This window comes from Natrix helvetica (assembly GCF_964273705.1).
Source record: "Natrix helvetica genome assembly, chromosome: 3".
Taxonomy (NCBI): Eukaryota; Metazoa; Chordata; class Lepidosauria; order Squamata; family Natricidae; genus Natrix; species Natrix helvetica.
The window spans coordinates 52,840,184-52,855,778 of NC_138549.1; the positions used below are offsets into that span (position 1 = coordinate 52,840,184).

Genomic DNA, 15,595 nt, shown 5'->3' on the forward strand with positions numbered 1-15,595 from the left:
AGCTGCGGATCGCAGGGGCGCTTGTCCGGCGGCTGCTGGCAAGCATGGGGGCGGTAGGAGGCTTCCTTCCCCCCCCAGCTGTTAGATGGCAAATTAGCACCTGGAGACCTCGGCAGAGGCTCTGGTGTGCGTCAGGCAGCTCCCTTTTAGTCCGATGGAGGCGTGGTGGCCATTTTGAACGTGTTTTGGCACGCTTTCTTCCTGGCCGTTTCACAGCACCGCGCTTCCTCAGTGTGCAGAGGTGGGGAGCCTCAGCCTCAGTTCGGGTCGCTGGCGAGGTTCTCTCCCCCCCAGAAGAGCAGCAGCGTGTGGCCTGGGAGTGCTTTGCCCCTCGGGTCATACTCCCACCTACTGAAAAGATCTGTGAGGTGCGCAGCTACCACACTTGCGCCAGTGCCAGGCCTACTGCACTCCAGCCTTGAAGACACAGGCGAAGTCATCATGGCAGACAGAAGCAAGAGGGCTCCCTGACCCAGCCGTGAACGCAGTAGGCCAGATCCACCGGAGGTGGAAGAAAGGGATAAAGGGCACTAAAGGGAAGGGGACCCCTAACTCCAGAGGTGGCAAGGCCTTATCTAAGGCTGAGGCCCGCAGACACAAGGCCCTAGAAAAAAACCTTGAGAGGGCCAGAAGGCTGTCAATCTCTTTTGGGCAGCCATCCAGGGATCCTAGCCCCCTACCACAGGCCCAAGAGGTTTTTCCACTGGGATCTCCAGGCCTGTGTAATTCTCCACCAGCTATGGAGGAGGAATCTCAGGCCTCTTCTCCTGCAGCCTCCCTAGGGTACCTAGAGTCTTCCTCTATTCAGGAGGAGATATGTCCTTTTGGCTGTCCTGCTCTCGAGGATGATCCAATCCCTTCTGGACAAGCTGGCAGGGAGGGACCGGGACCTTCTGGATCCCCTGAGGTTCAGGGCCCCAATCTATCTTCACAGATGCAAAGAGCCATTGAACTGGCAATTGAAAGGGGTATAGAGGCTGGCATTCGAAAGAAACACCAGGCCTCAAAAGCCACTCCTGCCAAGACTACCTTCAGCCTGCCCCACGGGATCAGGCAGCAGGTCTTCCATTTCCAAGCACCTCTATTGCCATGGGGGAATCAGTTCTGGAGGAGGACAATGCAGAGGAGCAGGAATTTTCAGAGGATGAGAATCCTCCTCCTGAAAAGCCTGCCTTCACGGGCTTATTCTGCCCTTCCATATTTAAATCAATACTTCATAAGGCCAAGGCTTCCACCCAATTGGGCGTCTCCGCCCAGGGATCCATTACCACCTCTGACTCTCAGGACCCAAAAGAGGGTCTTTTTGATGAGACCACCCCGCCTCAGGAATTGGTTCCAGCGCCTGACATGTTTGTCAATGTAATTCAGCGCCAGTGGCTCCAACCGGGTTCCCTGACCAATCCAAGCGGGGTAGACAAAAATCTTTACTCAGTTGAGAGCAAATTAGATTATTTATTGCAACTGCCACAAGTGGACACCCCCATTATTTCACTTACCTCTAATTCGGTCCTTCCCGCTGACCACCTCGAGGGGCTCAAGGCCGAAGATAAGGCTGAGAAAGCCTGCCACAAGACCCACCAAGCGGCTGCTTGGTCTATAAGGGCCTCCTCCTCAGCGTCGTTCTTCTCTAGAGCTTCGCTTCTGTGATTAAGGCAGTTGAGGGCTCACCCACCATCCACGGGTTCCAGTGGAGTCATGACCTTAATAAAATAATTGCGGCTGTTGAATATTTGGCTGATGCCTCTCTCAACACTGCCAAATTTGCCTCACAGGCCCTAGCATCCAACGTGACCTCATGCTGCCTGTTGTGGCTCCGTCACTGACAGGCGGACATGAAATCAAAATGGAAATTGGCTTCTGCCCCCTTCAAGGGCGGGCAACTATTTGGGGAACCCTTGGAGAAGTTCTTAATTGAAACCAAGGATAAGAGGAAGGTTCTTCATGTCACCAATAAGAAACCGGACAAGAAGGGGGGTTCCTTTTTTTGGAGGCAGCCCTTTCGGGGTCTGACTCCTCAAACCCGGGCACCTCTTATCAGAGGTCATATCCCCAGGGAAATGACCGTGGACAGGACAGACCCAATTTCAGGGACAACAACAACAGCCTTTTCATCGCTCCTTTCGCAGCGGTGCCAACAACCGCTCCTACCGCAGTCCAAGTGACCACCAATGGGATCCTCCCATAGGCGGCCGCCTTCAACTCTATGCCGCCTGTTGGGAGTTGATCTCCATGGACGCGTGGGTCCTCAACATGGTCAGGCAGGGACTCAATCTAGAGTTCCTATCCCTTCCCCCAAGGACCTTTGTCTGGTGTCCCGTCCCCACATCCCTTCCCAAGAGGGAACGCATGCAGGCGGGGATTCAACATCTACAGATAAACGCTATAGAGCCAGTCCCTGTAGAGCAGGAAAAAAGAGGGTTTTACTCAATTCTCTTCCTGGTTCCCAAGAGCTCCGGGGGTGGAGGGCCATTCTGGACCTCAAAGCTCTAAACCGGCATCTGGCCTACAAGCGTTTCAAGATGCAATCCCTACAGACCATCCTGGGTTGCATCAGACGAGGGGACAGATTGACCTCTATAGACTTAAAAGAGGCGTACCTGCACATTCCCATCCACAGGTCGCACAGGAGATTCCTCAGGTTCCACTACGTCGGCAGGCACTACCAATACAGGACTCTCCCGTTCGGCCTGTCATCAGCACCGAGGACCTTCATGAAAATACTGGCAGAGATAGCGGCACACCTGCGCTCCCAACCAATACGACTAGTCTGCTACCTCGACGACATCTTGATTCAATCTACGTCCGTCGACCAAGTCATCAGAGATGTCCAGCTCACCATCTCCACTCTTCAGCATCACGGGTTCTCGGTGAACCGGGAAAAGAACCAGCTAAAGCTGACCACCCGCATCCTGCATCTTGGTGCCCTCATAGACTCCGACTGTTGCAGAGTGTTCCTGTCTCCAGATCGCAGGCGCAATCTCACAACCCGGGCCCGTGAGGCGAGAGTAAAACAGCTGGCATCCATCGTGTCATTGTCTCAGCTCCTGGGACTCAGGATCTCCTGTATAAACATAGTTCCATGGGCACGTTTACACGCCCGCGAACTATAATGGTTCCTGCTCCCCATCCAGAGGGCGAAGGCCAGCAACTCTCCCAGGCGAGTCAAGCTCCCCCTGAAGGTAAAGTAGTCACTTTGGTGGTGGGAGTCGCGGGCGGTGATGAAGGGTTGCCTCTTCAGAGAACCAGAACGACTGGTGGTCACGACCGTCGCGAGTCTCCAAGGAAGGGGGGCCCACTTTCAAGAACAAGTGACGCAAGGCAAGGGGTCGCAGAGAGAGTCAACGCAGAGCATCAACCTCTTGGAACTACGGGCGGCCAGACTAGCACTGCGCCATTTCCAGAGAGACATTGTGGGCCGCCATGTGTTGTTACTTACAGACAGCATAGCAACGAAGGCCCACATAAACCGCTAGGGGGGGCACCAAGTCCAGGCAGAAGCAGAGACTCTGGGGAGGTGGGCAGAATGTCATCTGGCCTCCTTAAGAGCAGACCACATCTCGGGAGTGGACAATGTGGGGGCGGACTGGCTGAGCCAGACGACCATCAACAACACGGAATGGCGTCTTCATCCGGAGTCCTTCCACCAGATCACACTCAGGTTCGGTCTTCCAGTGATCGATCTCTTCGCCAGTCCTGCCAATGCTCAACTCCCGAGGTTCTTCTCAAGGTATGCCACTCCGCAAGTGGACAGGACCGATGCCCTACGCTGCCGTTGGCCGAGAGGCCTCTTGTACGCCTTCCCACCGCTCCCGCTCATTCCACAAGTGATCCAAAAAATTCTGGCAGAGGGAGCGGAGGGTCTTCTCATTGTACCACATTGGCCCAGGAGGTCCTGGTACGCGGACCTGGTCAGCCTCTCCATTTGCAGACCTTGGAAGATTCCCCAGGAAATGCTGTCTCTCAGCCATGGGGCCATGGTACACCCGGATCCCAATTGGCTCCTGAGGAGAGACAACTTTTCTGAGAAAGTCATCCATACCATTCAGGCATTGCATCGTCCTTCTATGACTCGCATTTATGACGCCACTTGGGTGGCTTTCGACTCCTGGTGCCGGTCCTACGATGTCGTTGCAGCTTCAGCCACAGTACCGCAGCTGCTTGAGTTTCTGCAGGAGGGGTTAGACAAGGGGTTGGCCCCCAACACCCTTCGCCGCCAAGTTGCTGCCTTATCCACCATCTTAACTAGACATTCTTCCGTCTCCTTAGGGCAGTATCCCCAAGTGAGAAGCTTGCTAAAAGGGGCTTCCAACTTACATCCCCCTGCTATTCACAGGTTTCCCACATGGGACCTTCCGCTTGTCCTCAGAGCTCTGACCAAGACTCCATTTGAACCGATCAAGACCATCGGTCTCCGGCAACTAACCTTGAAAACTGTCTTCCTCATAGCCATCACATCAGCTAGGAGGGTGTCGGAGTTGGCGGCACTCTCGGTTCGTGAGGACTTGTGTATTATCCATGCTGACCGGGTCATCCTCAGGTTAGATCCGCCTTTTCTACCAAAGGTGAACTCCTTGTTTCACAGGACTCAGGAAGTAATACTACCTAACTTCTGCCCTCATCCACAGCATCCCAGAGAACACACCTGGCACAAACTGGATGTCCGGCGGACAATCTGCAAGTACAGAAAGAGACAAAGACGTTTCATCGCTCCGAATCACTTTTCATCTCCTTTCAGCCGGGCTCAATGGGACGGAAGGTTTCTCCTTTTACAATAGGTTGCTGGCTGAGGGCTTGTATTAGCCTACCTGCAACAGGGCAAGGCAGTACCACCTAGAGTCACAGCACATTCTACAAGAAGTGCTGCCATCACGGCCGCCTGGGCAACTCAGGCTCCCGTGGAGGAAATATGTCGAGCAGCCACTTGGACTTCTCCAACCTTATTTATCAAACAATGAACTTTTGATATTGACCAAATACTTATTTTCCACCATAATTTGCATATAAATTCATTCCAAATCAGCCAATGTGATTGTCTGGATTTGTTTTCTCATTTTGTCTCATAGTTCAGGTCTACCTATGATGCCAATTACAGGCCTCTCTCATCTTTTTAAGTGGGAGAACTTGTACAATTGGTGGCTGACTAAATACTTTTTTGCCCCACTGTGTTTCTTTTGCCATTTGTGGAATTAGTCTTCTGGTTATTTCCTTAATCAAATTTGTTTGGACTTCTCTTCACTTGTTGCTTGTTACATATCTTGTAAAATCTCGAAACCCTCCATCAGTTTCTTTAATCAGCTTATCTTTGTTTATCAGTAGTGTTTTTGTCAAAGTTTCTCTCCTTAAGTCCACCAATTCTTCTCTTTTTTCTTCTTCTATACTTTGAAATCTGGAGTAAAGCACCTTTCCATCTATCTTCTCTTTCCTTGTTCCACTCTTTCCATCTCCAACCACACTCAGTTCACTGTTAATATCCATGGTTATCTTGCCTCTTTGTTCATTTTTTCCTTGGGTTTTTAGGACTCTAGCCTCTACTTTTTCCATTTGCTGGATATCTTCCATTTTTTCCATCAGGTTTTACCACATTACAATTTATATTTTCAATATTTTCCCATCTCTTCTCAATTCTCTGTTGTTTCTAATAATTTTTGAATTCCAAACATAATCTGTTGTAATGTTATGGTTTCTTTTTGATGTCGTGCCATCCTTCCAATTAGTAAGCACTGCCACTCTGGTTTAAAAACAAATCTTTGTTTTCACTTCTTTCCAGCTACCAACAAGCATCCAAAGAACATGTGTAAACAACCCATGCTCTTCTCCTTATTTATTCTATAAACAAGCTGAAGCCTTTGAAGTGCAAAGTCAAAATGATCAAAGGGAAAAAAGAAAAAGCAATGTTTCCAGGTCTCAACCTCCAACCTCCAAGTGGCAGTGTAACTTCTTTTCCCTCTAAGATTACTACCCTCTTTATATTCCTTTTATATCTTCTTTATGTTTCAGGCTTAGAAGAAACAAAATTCTTAAATGAAACAAAATAAAAAGAAAAAATCCATCCCAACCAGTATTGTAGAAATAAAGGAAAAGATTTAATCCATAGATAAAAAAAGAAATAGAAGAAGAAAATCCGATACTTTCACTTTAAAAAGTAAAAAAATGTTTACAAAACTTCCATCCATAGAAAAAAATAAAATAAAAAAAGATAGCACACTGTCCAATAATGCTTAATTTCGCCGCTTATTTCCTTTTCTTTACCAGTTTAATTTAACTTCAATCTTTTTTGGGCAGTCTTTTATAAAAATAAGATTTCCTCAACAGATGGACACACTTTCTCTTTCCGCTTTCCTCCCGTTTCGGAGCTGTCCCGACTTCAGTAGCTCGAGGCTGTGCTTATTGTCGCCAGCAAGAAGAGATTCTCTTGGATCAATCAGGGACTTTGCGGTGTCCCTGAGATCAGCAAAACGTACTCTTCCTTGTCACCGTCTCTTTGGGACAGTTTAGGTCTGAATGGACCGTCCAGTGGCAAAAGTGTCAACTGTCGTACCGTTGTGATGTCAGCTCCTTTCTCACTCTCACTCTCTCTTTTTATTAATTTTTTTATTTGACATTTTCCAAACATTAAAATTACAATTACACTTTTACAGCTTTCTGTTATCGATATTTCTTTTTTCTAATTTCGGCTTTTCCATTTTCCATTCTATTATTTTATACATATTCTTCTTTGTTTCATATGTTCTCATTTTTATAATATATACATCTATATACAATATTTCCATCTCTATTGCTTTCTAAATATATGCTATCTCTTTTCATTGTGTTTGTTATGTGTTCCTTAGGCATTGATTTTACATCTCTTTTCAAGCCAGTTATACCACCTGTTCCATATCTTGTAGTTCTCTGTTTCCTCTCTATCTCTTAGTTCCATTGTTAGTTTGTCCATTTATGAGCATTCTAACACCTTTTTTATGGTTTCTGCATTTGATGGAATGGTTTTTAGTTTCCAACTTTGGGCATATGAAATTCTGGCAGTAGTGATTATATTAAGCATTAAATATTGGATATCATTACTAGTATTTTTTTTATTATTCCTAGAAGAAACAGCTCAGGGTTCATGTCAATTTTTTGTTCTATTATTTCTTCTAACCGTTTTTGAATTTTGGTCCAGAATTCTTTGGCTTTCAGACATGTCCACCACATATGATAGCAGGTCTCCTGTTGGTGATTACATTTCCAACAGTTTGAAGATCTATTTGTGATCATTTTGGCCAACCTCGCCAGGGGTAAATGCCACCTATAAAATATTTTGTAATCTTTTTCCTTATAGGATACCGACATTGTCAATTTATAATTCGGGGGGATACTTTTTCCCAATGCTCCAATTCAATATTATACCCGAATTTTTTAGCCCAAATTATCATTGTTTCCTTCACGGTTTCCTTCTCCATTTTGAATTTTAAGAGACAATTGTATGTTTTTGTAATCATTTTTTCTTCTGTTCCTGTTACTATTTTGTCCAATTCTTGTTCGTTTTGAAATCCGTACTGTTCTAAGTCCTTTTTGTATCTTGTTTGAATTTGTAGGTAAGGCCACCAGCCTAATTCAATTCCCTGTAATTTTAACTCCTGATTTGTTTTAAGTTTTCCTTGCCCATCCAATAACTTCTTATATGTCAATATCCTATTCAAATCTATTACATTGGGGTAGATAATTGCTTCCATGGTTGATATCCATCTGGGAATTTTTGTGTAGAAGTTTCTTTTGATTTTCATCCATATTTCTTGTAAGGCTCCTCTTACCTGATGTCTCTGGAAGTATTTATCGGCTTTACTCTTTCCCTCCCAGATAAAGGCATGCCAGCCCAGCTGTAAATCATGACCCTCTATCGTCAATATTCTTTTATTTTGAAGTACTATCCATTCTTTGAGCCATGTTACCGCTGCTGCCTGATAGTAAAGCTCCCAATCTGGGAGATCAAATCCTCCTTTGATTCTAGAGTCCTGTAGTAATTTTAATTTTATCCTAGCTTTTTTCCGCCAAATAAATTTTAAAATTATTTTATTTAGTTCTATGAAAAAATTTCCCCTAATTTTACTGGTACAGTTTGAAATAGAAATAAAATTTTTGGTAGGATAGTCATTTTTATGGTCATAATTCTTCCAATCAGTGATAATTGTAATTTAGCCCAATTTTCCAAGTCCTTCTGTATTTGTTGTAATAATTTTAAATAATTCTCTTCTTTTATGGTAGAACATTTAGCCGTTAGCAGGATTCCAAGATATTTTACCTTTTTAACTATTTGCATTTCCAATACTCTCTCTAATTCCTCATTTTGCCTTTGTGTAAGATTTTTAGTAATTATCTTTGTTTTATTTTTATTTATTTTTAAGCCTGCAACTTTACTAAATTCCTCCACTTCTTGAATTAATATTTTCCCTGTTACAAGGGGGTCTTCCATTATAAAAACCACATTGTTCGGGAATGCCTGAGTTTTGTATTCTTTTTAAATTTCTAACTCTTTTATTTCCTCTTTTTCCCTAATCTGTGTTAGTAAAACCTCCAATGAGAGGATAAATAGAAGAGGCGATAGTGGGCATCCTTGTCTGACCCCTTTATTTATATGACTTTGTGTCAGCCTCTGTATTGCTATTCGCTTTCGGCTGCCATTGAAATGGGGAGGGGGGGGGCTGGTATTTGGGAGGGGAAGGTTTGCTACAGGAGAGATTGTTAAGAGGGAGTTTTGTTCTCACCATCTACTGTGCATGCTGATGGCTGGTGTTTAGAGTTGATCAAGGCCAACCGTCCTGCATACCAACCTGATGATGCTTCTTGGAGATGCAACCCACATGACACCTGAGAGATTCGCAGATTGGACAATGGGATGGGGATTACCGGGGGAAGAAGTTGGACAAATATTGATATGTATGATTTTGTGTGCTTTTGCCTCAGACCTTGCTTTAATTAGCTGCTATCTTTTCATAACCAGTAAAAGTACTCTTAATTCTGCAAAATGGAGTTAAGTGGTTTCTTTCTTGGTTGCTGAAGGAGGCCGGCTTGACACTTTGTCTGTTAGATCTCCATCTACCATTATTTTAGCTTTCTGGTTTGAATATATTGCCTTAATCATTCTAATACATTTTTCTCCAAATTTCATAATAGCTAATTGTGTGATAAGAAACTGCCAATTTAAATTCTCAAAAGCTTTTTGCCTGTCTACCAATGCTAATGTTAATTGCTTCTCCCAACGATACCGCCCCTCCTTCATCAGGGCTCCATTCACCATCCCGATCTGCGCTGGCTCCGCCTAACTGCTTGGAGTCTGAACGGGAGGTCTTGAAGGCAGCTAATCTTTCCGAGACAGTAATCCAAACTATTCAAGCTTCACGCCGCCCAGCCACTAATAGAATCTACGAATCTACGTGGCAGACCTTTGTGGCTTGGTGCCTGTCTCGAGGGGAGGACCCTCTGAAAGCTTCGGTTTCCCAACTATTGGAATTCTTGCAACAGGGGCTTGATAAGGGACTCTCCCCGAACACCTTATGGCGGCAGGTGTCGGCTCTTTCCTCAGTTCTCTCACTTGAATGAACAGCTATACAGTAAATAATATCTGTACAGGATTTTATATATTTATATCAGGTTACTTAGATTGCATAGATTTCCTGAAACTTAGAAAGTTCTTTTTCCTTGTTCTTACTGCTGCATCAGCTTCTCCTCCCTTAAAGTCCAGAATATTGCCTTCTATCTATTTAGCACAGTCACTATTACAGTTCTCTCGCTTCTCCTGCCAGATCAAATTTCCACTGTCTTCTTCCCAGGCAGAAGCTTCTTGTAGCTTGTTCTTTCCTTTTCTGCAATCCACAACGTTTAGTCCCAGTCTAATCACAATCTCAGCTCATGTTCCTTCTGCCTGTAGTAATTCTCCAGCAAGTTCAAGCCATCAGTACATTTCCTCCATTCCTTCTCTGAATGTTAACTCCGTTTTTTCAAGGTTCCGCTCCCACTGCTAAAGTGCCCCCCTTTTTTTTACGCCTTGGAGACTCACTCACCCACTAGGCTATAGGTTTATGCTTCCTGAGAGTCACATAGTACTTCATTCCAACTCCTCAAAATCTATTGATACCTTCAGCTGTTTCCCTCTACTTGCTTCCTTCTCCATTTAAAGGGCTGTCACGCCTCCGGATCCGCCCATAAAGGCCAGTCTCTCCCGCGCCGGATTTGAGAGGTTTCTCCTACTATAACAGGGGATCACACCTCTCCCTGTTATCCTCCGAGCTTCCCCTCTCTGTCACTGGTCCCTCTGAGACCCAGCTCTGCCTTTGCAAGCCTCCTGGCACGGAAAATTGGGCAGAAAGAACAGAGCCCTGTTCTGCTCCGCACTGGCGTGACTCTACCCTGGAAGTTCTCTTTCTCTTTCTCTCTTTCTATTCTTCCTTTATCTTTCTTTTCTTTCTCTCTCCCCATTCTCTCTCATTTGTTTCTCTCTTTTTCCTCTCCTTCCCTCTCTTTTCTTTCTCTCTTTCTCTTTCTCTCTCCTTGTGACTCTTCACTACTCCTTTCTACCCTTTCTCCTTTCTCCTCAACACAGTGGAGGCATCAGGGCTGCTCCCCACCTCCTCACCAAACGGGGCCTGGAGGAGCACGAGCCCCTGCAGCTCCCTGGCTGGCTATTTCAGGGCTGGGATGGCATGCACAAGTGGGGATAACTTCCTCAAGCAAGCGGAGCTCTGGGGAAGCTTTAAATCTCACACCGGGAACTTTTGCTGCTTGACACTTTTCAAACAAAGCACTGCTCAGCTGCAGGAGTAAATGGCGGTAGGTAAGGAGTAGGGTGTGAGGCGTGTCGCTGGGCCTGCCACTCTTTTTGCAGCTGCAAAAGTGGCCATGGTTGCTGGAGGTGGCGGTAGGTAAGGAGTGGAGCATCAGGCAAGAGGCGCGTCACTGGGCCTGCCACTCTTTTTGTGGCGGCCATTAGTGTGACAGAAGGGGTGCAGTGGCTAGGGTTACGTGAGCAGCCGTTAGGTAAGGGTGTGTAGGGTGCATGGGGCATGGTCCATCCTCCCTTTCCCCCCCTGGCCTCGCCTCCTCATCTCGTGTTGTTTGCACGGCAAGCAATCAGAGGAAATGGTGGTGACCGGCTGCATGTGTTTAAATACTTTTGGGGAGGGCTTATTTTCATGAGAGGGCTTATTTTCAGGAAAACATGGTACTAACTAAGCAAATGAACAAAGAATATAATATACAGGCTATACACTAGTCTACATTATGGCAAATTACATGTATCCCATCATTTACTTATTACCTTGTTAGGTAAAGCTTTATTAACTCTTTATCTCTTTATTCTGATAATAACTTTAAAGCATCCCCTACACTTGTGAAAATGTAAAAAAAATATCATTTGAAAAGCCTTGCTGATCCCTAGCACTTGTGATATTAGAGCAGATGACTGACGTCTTTTTCTGAAAATGCTGAAGTTCTTAATGTCGTAACTTTCAAATATTTGGTCTTCAAAGGGACTGCTCTATTTCACATATGTGTTCTGGGTATTGGTGTAAAGCACTAAAAAAAATTAACAAAAAAAATAGGAATGTATGTATTATTTGTAACAGTCATACTACAGTTTATTCTTGTTATATTGTGAGCCACTCTGAGTTGTCTGGAGTTGGGTAAGACCTAAATTGAATAAAATCAATTATGCTGGTGTCCATTTTTAATTGAAATTATTTGTGTTTAATTGAAATTATAGGTAACTGCTATAGTGAGAAAATCTATTCCTGCTGGAAAAAAAGAAATCCCTTCATTACAGTCCAAATATTCAGTCTCTTTAGCTAGATCAGAGGCAGTCACAGGAGAGAGTATTAATAATGAAAATGGAGTACAACTGATGGAAAATGAAGAACTAGTAAAAATAAAAGAAGAATCTCTTAAAGGTATTTGTAATACATCTGGCAACCTTACCCTTTTCAAATATGCTAGCATTGTTAAATCTACCTTGTAATTATACTCCTTTGCCATCCAAGAGTATTTTTCAGTTTCAATATGTGGCTATTTTTAACCTCTGAAGATCTGTGTGTTCCAAATATCATGCAGAATCTGTTTGTTTCAAAGAATTACTATCCCACATGTAACTCTGAGCAGCAACAACAGTTTAATATATTAACAGTAACACAGGTAAATAAAACAATGATAATCAAGCAAGTACATTTATAGGCCTGAGTCAGGAAACTGCCCAAATATTAAAATCCTACAAACCAGTTCACGTCATATCCTGGACCAACACTTTTGAAAGCAGACAGGTCTTTAAGGCTGTTTGGAAAACTAACAAAGTTGGGACCATCTGGATCTCAGGGTCTGAGGTTGGGGACCCCAACAGAGAAGGAAGACATACTGGGATCTAAGGCATTTTTCTTCCCTATCAATAATAGGCTGATCTGATCAATAATAAAGCTCACTGTACCTTCAGCCTTGAACTTTGTACCTAATATTTGTGAATATAAATTTATTCAGTGGCAGAAAGTATTGATGAAATACATGTGTATAATATTCCTGGGCCTCTTAAACACAGTTAGCTGAAGTAATCTTATGAAGTACAAAGGATTGTTCGGTATCTTAGTGCATTAATGGACCATTGCCCCCCCCCCCAAGCCCCCAAGAGCACTTTGCAGGCCTCTCAAACTCTCTGCATGCCCCATTTTTCACAAAAAATGAGGCGTGCAGAAGGTTTGGGAGGTCTGCATAGTGCAAAAACTTTTTTAAAAAATTTACCTCTTCAAAATCTTGGTGCGTTTTATACTCTGGTGCATCTTATACTCAAAAAAATACGGTAGTCCATTGCGCAGCAGTGTGGGTAATTATGAACATATCTTGTTTTGCCCATGTAATACTGCTACTTTGTGAACTGTTCTGGCTCCTGGTAGGTTTCCAGATGCAGTTCAAAGTTTATTTGAACTTACTTACTTACTTACTTACTTACTTACTTACTTACTTACTTACTTACTTTCTTTCTTTCTTTCTTTCTTTCTTTCTTTCTTTCTTTCTTTCTTTCTTTATTTATTTATTTATTTATTTATTTATTTATTTATTTATTTATTTATTTATTTATTTATAAAGTTATTTAAATCTTGGCTCTACCCCCAGGCATTAGGGGCCAGTTGAGTAGGTTTCTTCCATGTGATTGTTTTGCTGTGTGGTCACCATTTCACATTCTATATCCATGATGGCGAACCTATGGCACATATGCCACAGGTGGCACGCTGAGCCATTTGTTAGGGCACATGAGACGTTGCCCTGTCAGCTTCAGCACACATGTGCGCGCTGGCCAGCTGACTTCAGCCTTCATTTTCAGCCGTTTTTCACCCTCCAGAGGATTCAGGGAAGCCTGAAGCCTCCAGAGGATGAAACCGGCCCTATAGGCAACCCAGAGGTCCGTTCCTGAACTTCCGGGTTGCCCATAGGGCCGTTTTTTGTACTCTGTAGACTTCAGGAGCCTTCCCTCAAGCCTCCCGAGGGCGAAAAACAACCCATTTTACACAATTGACTCTGGGATCTAGACTCTTGAAAGCATAGATACTGTTTTTCATTTGTGTGTGAATAATACATGGCAGAAATAATATACCGTATTTTTTGTAATATAAGACGCACCAAGGTTTTGAAGAGGCAAATTAAAAAGTTTTTTTTTGCACTCTGCAAACCTCCCCAAAACAGCCTGTTTTTCGCAAAAACGGGCCCGTCTCCTCCCCCCCCCAAAGGCATGAATAGCCTTTAGGGGGCTTGCAGAGTGCTCGAGGGGGGGCAAAAACGGGCCGCTCTTTGCTCATTTCTGCCCTCCCCAGCCCCCAGGAGCTCTCTAAAAGTTTCCTAAAGGCTATGCACGGCCGTTTTGGTGAAGGAGGCAGGGTTTCAGGAGGCAAAAAATGCTGTATTCGCTGTATAAGACGCACCCAGATTTTCAGCCTCTTTTTTGAGGGAAAAGGGTGCGTCTTATCCTCTGAAAAATAAGGTACTTAAGAACCAGAATATTCACAATGCTTCTCAAATGCTGAAGAGCTTTCTGACACAATAATCTCTAGTCTGCAGCCTAAATATTTGTTATCTACTTGTTCTATTCAACATCTTAACCCCTAGTCAAGATTCTGAGGGCAAAAGAAAGATAGAGGGCAGTCGTTACCCTGTTATCCTCAAAATAAGACCTATCCCGAAAATGAGCTGCCCCATGCCACACTGACTTACCTCAGGGCCCCCCAGCTAGGCCATCCACACCCGACACCTGCCTTGCAGCAGCAGCACCAGCAGCCATGTGCAGCAGGAGCCCACGTGGCCACCTGCCCATTTCTTTTGCTTGTTTGCAGCCACAATGCAGCAGGAGGCTGAGTAGTGCTTGTGCTACAGTCACGAGGTGAGGCAGGTGTTGGGCTGTGGATGGCCTGGCTGCGTGGGCTCTGAGGTAAGCCAGTGCAGGGTGCATGAGGTAGCTGCATGCTCTGCTTTGTGGCAATGGCACTGGTGCACCATATGGCCTCCTGCCCCGCCGTGGCCTCCCATACATTAAAACAACAAAACACACCCCAAAATAAGCCCTAGAGTCTGTCTTATTTTCGGGGAAACATGGGTAGGAAGAGAGTGACTTTGAATTACTATCCTAAAAATGTTTCTTAAGTTTTAACTTCTCATTCTTTTAGATGTTAGTCACAGAGATGTCTGTTCAAAGGCTACCTGCTGGACATAGTAATTTCATACTTTATTTCCAAGACAGGAATTTTATTTGGTTTCATTGTAATTTAATACTGGATATTTACTCACTGCCTCATCATACAATTATATATTCATGAATTCACACTGCAAAATGCCAAAAAGAATAGTTTTATTCTGATAATTGATTATTTATTTTATTTTTTCTTATGGTTCTCTATGCCTTGAAAGGTTGAAGAGTAAGTTAAAATATTTGATAAATAAATAATATTCCATTCTACAAATTAAATGTAAGTCTCTCTAAGTGTCTACACATTGTTTACAGAAGATGAGCAAGATAGAATTATTTTTTATGATGGGGATTTTGATGAATCTATGCCAGAAATTGGAATTGTGTCAGAAGAGGTCACATTCCTCAAGGAAGAGATGAAATTGGAAGAGAAACAAATGCCGTAAGTAAATATTGTGAAAATAGGTACATATTTGTTGCCCCGTCAACACTAATAATTTTTTCTTAAAGCTGAATTATCAAGATACATACTTGACCTACATAGATTTTTAAAAATTATAAAATCTTTCTTCAAAATTTTTACAGTGGGAGAAAAAGGACTTCTTTGACTAAGTAGTCATTTCAAATATATTATTTCTTGTTTCACATGGACTCCAGATGTTCTTCCCTCCATGATAAATCCTGCTGGGATGGAATTGATGAACATGAAGTTGAGTTTGTGTCTTCAGAAATTCAAGTGGATTCCAGTCAGTTCCCACTTATAGAGGGGGAAGAAGGGCAAAAGATTTTCAAGTTCTACTGGCTGGATGCTTATGAAGATCAATATAACCAACCAGGTATGATTATATTCAATATAATTCTACTTTGTCCACCTAATGAGAAGAAAGGACTCCCTGTAGAAGAGCCTAA

The 15,595-nt window shown here is 43.8% G+C and overlaps 1 protein-coding gene across 2 annotated transcripts in view; it reads left to right on the plus strand.

Annotated features, from left to right (window-relative positions):
- Positions 1–15,595, plus strand: part of POLA1 (DNA polymerase alpha 1, catalytic subunit) — a 511,093-nt gene that overhangs the window by 41,827 nt on the left and 453,671 nt on the right. The window contains exons 8-10 of one of the 2 annotated variants that reach the window (XM_081949269.1): positions 11,735–11,918; positions 15,002–15,128; positions 15,344–15,522. In XM_081949269.1, coding sequence (XP_081805395.1) covers positions 11,735–11,918; positions 15,002–15,128; positions 15,344–15,522 — 490 coding nt within the window. The remainder of the gene's footprint in view (positions 1–11,734; positions 11,919–15,001; positions 15,129–15,343; positions 15,523–15,595) is intronic. The other variant, XM_081949270.1, reaches the window with a different exon arrangement.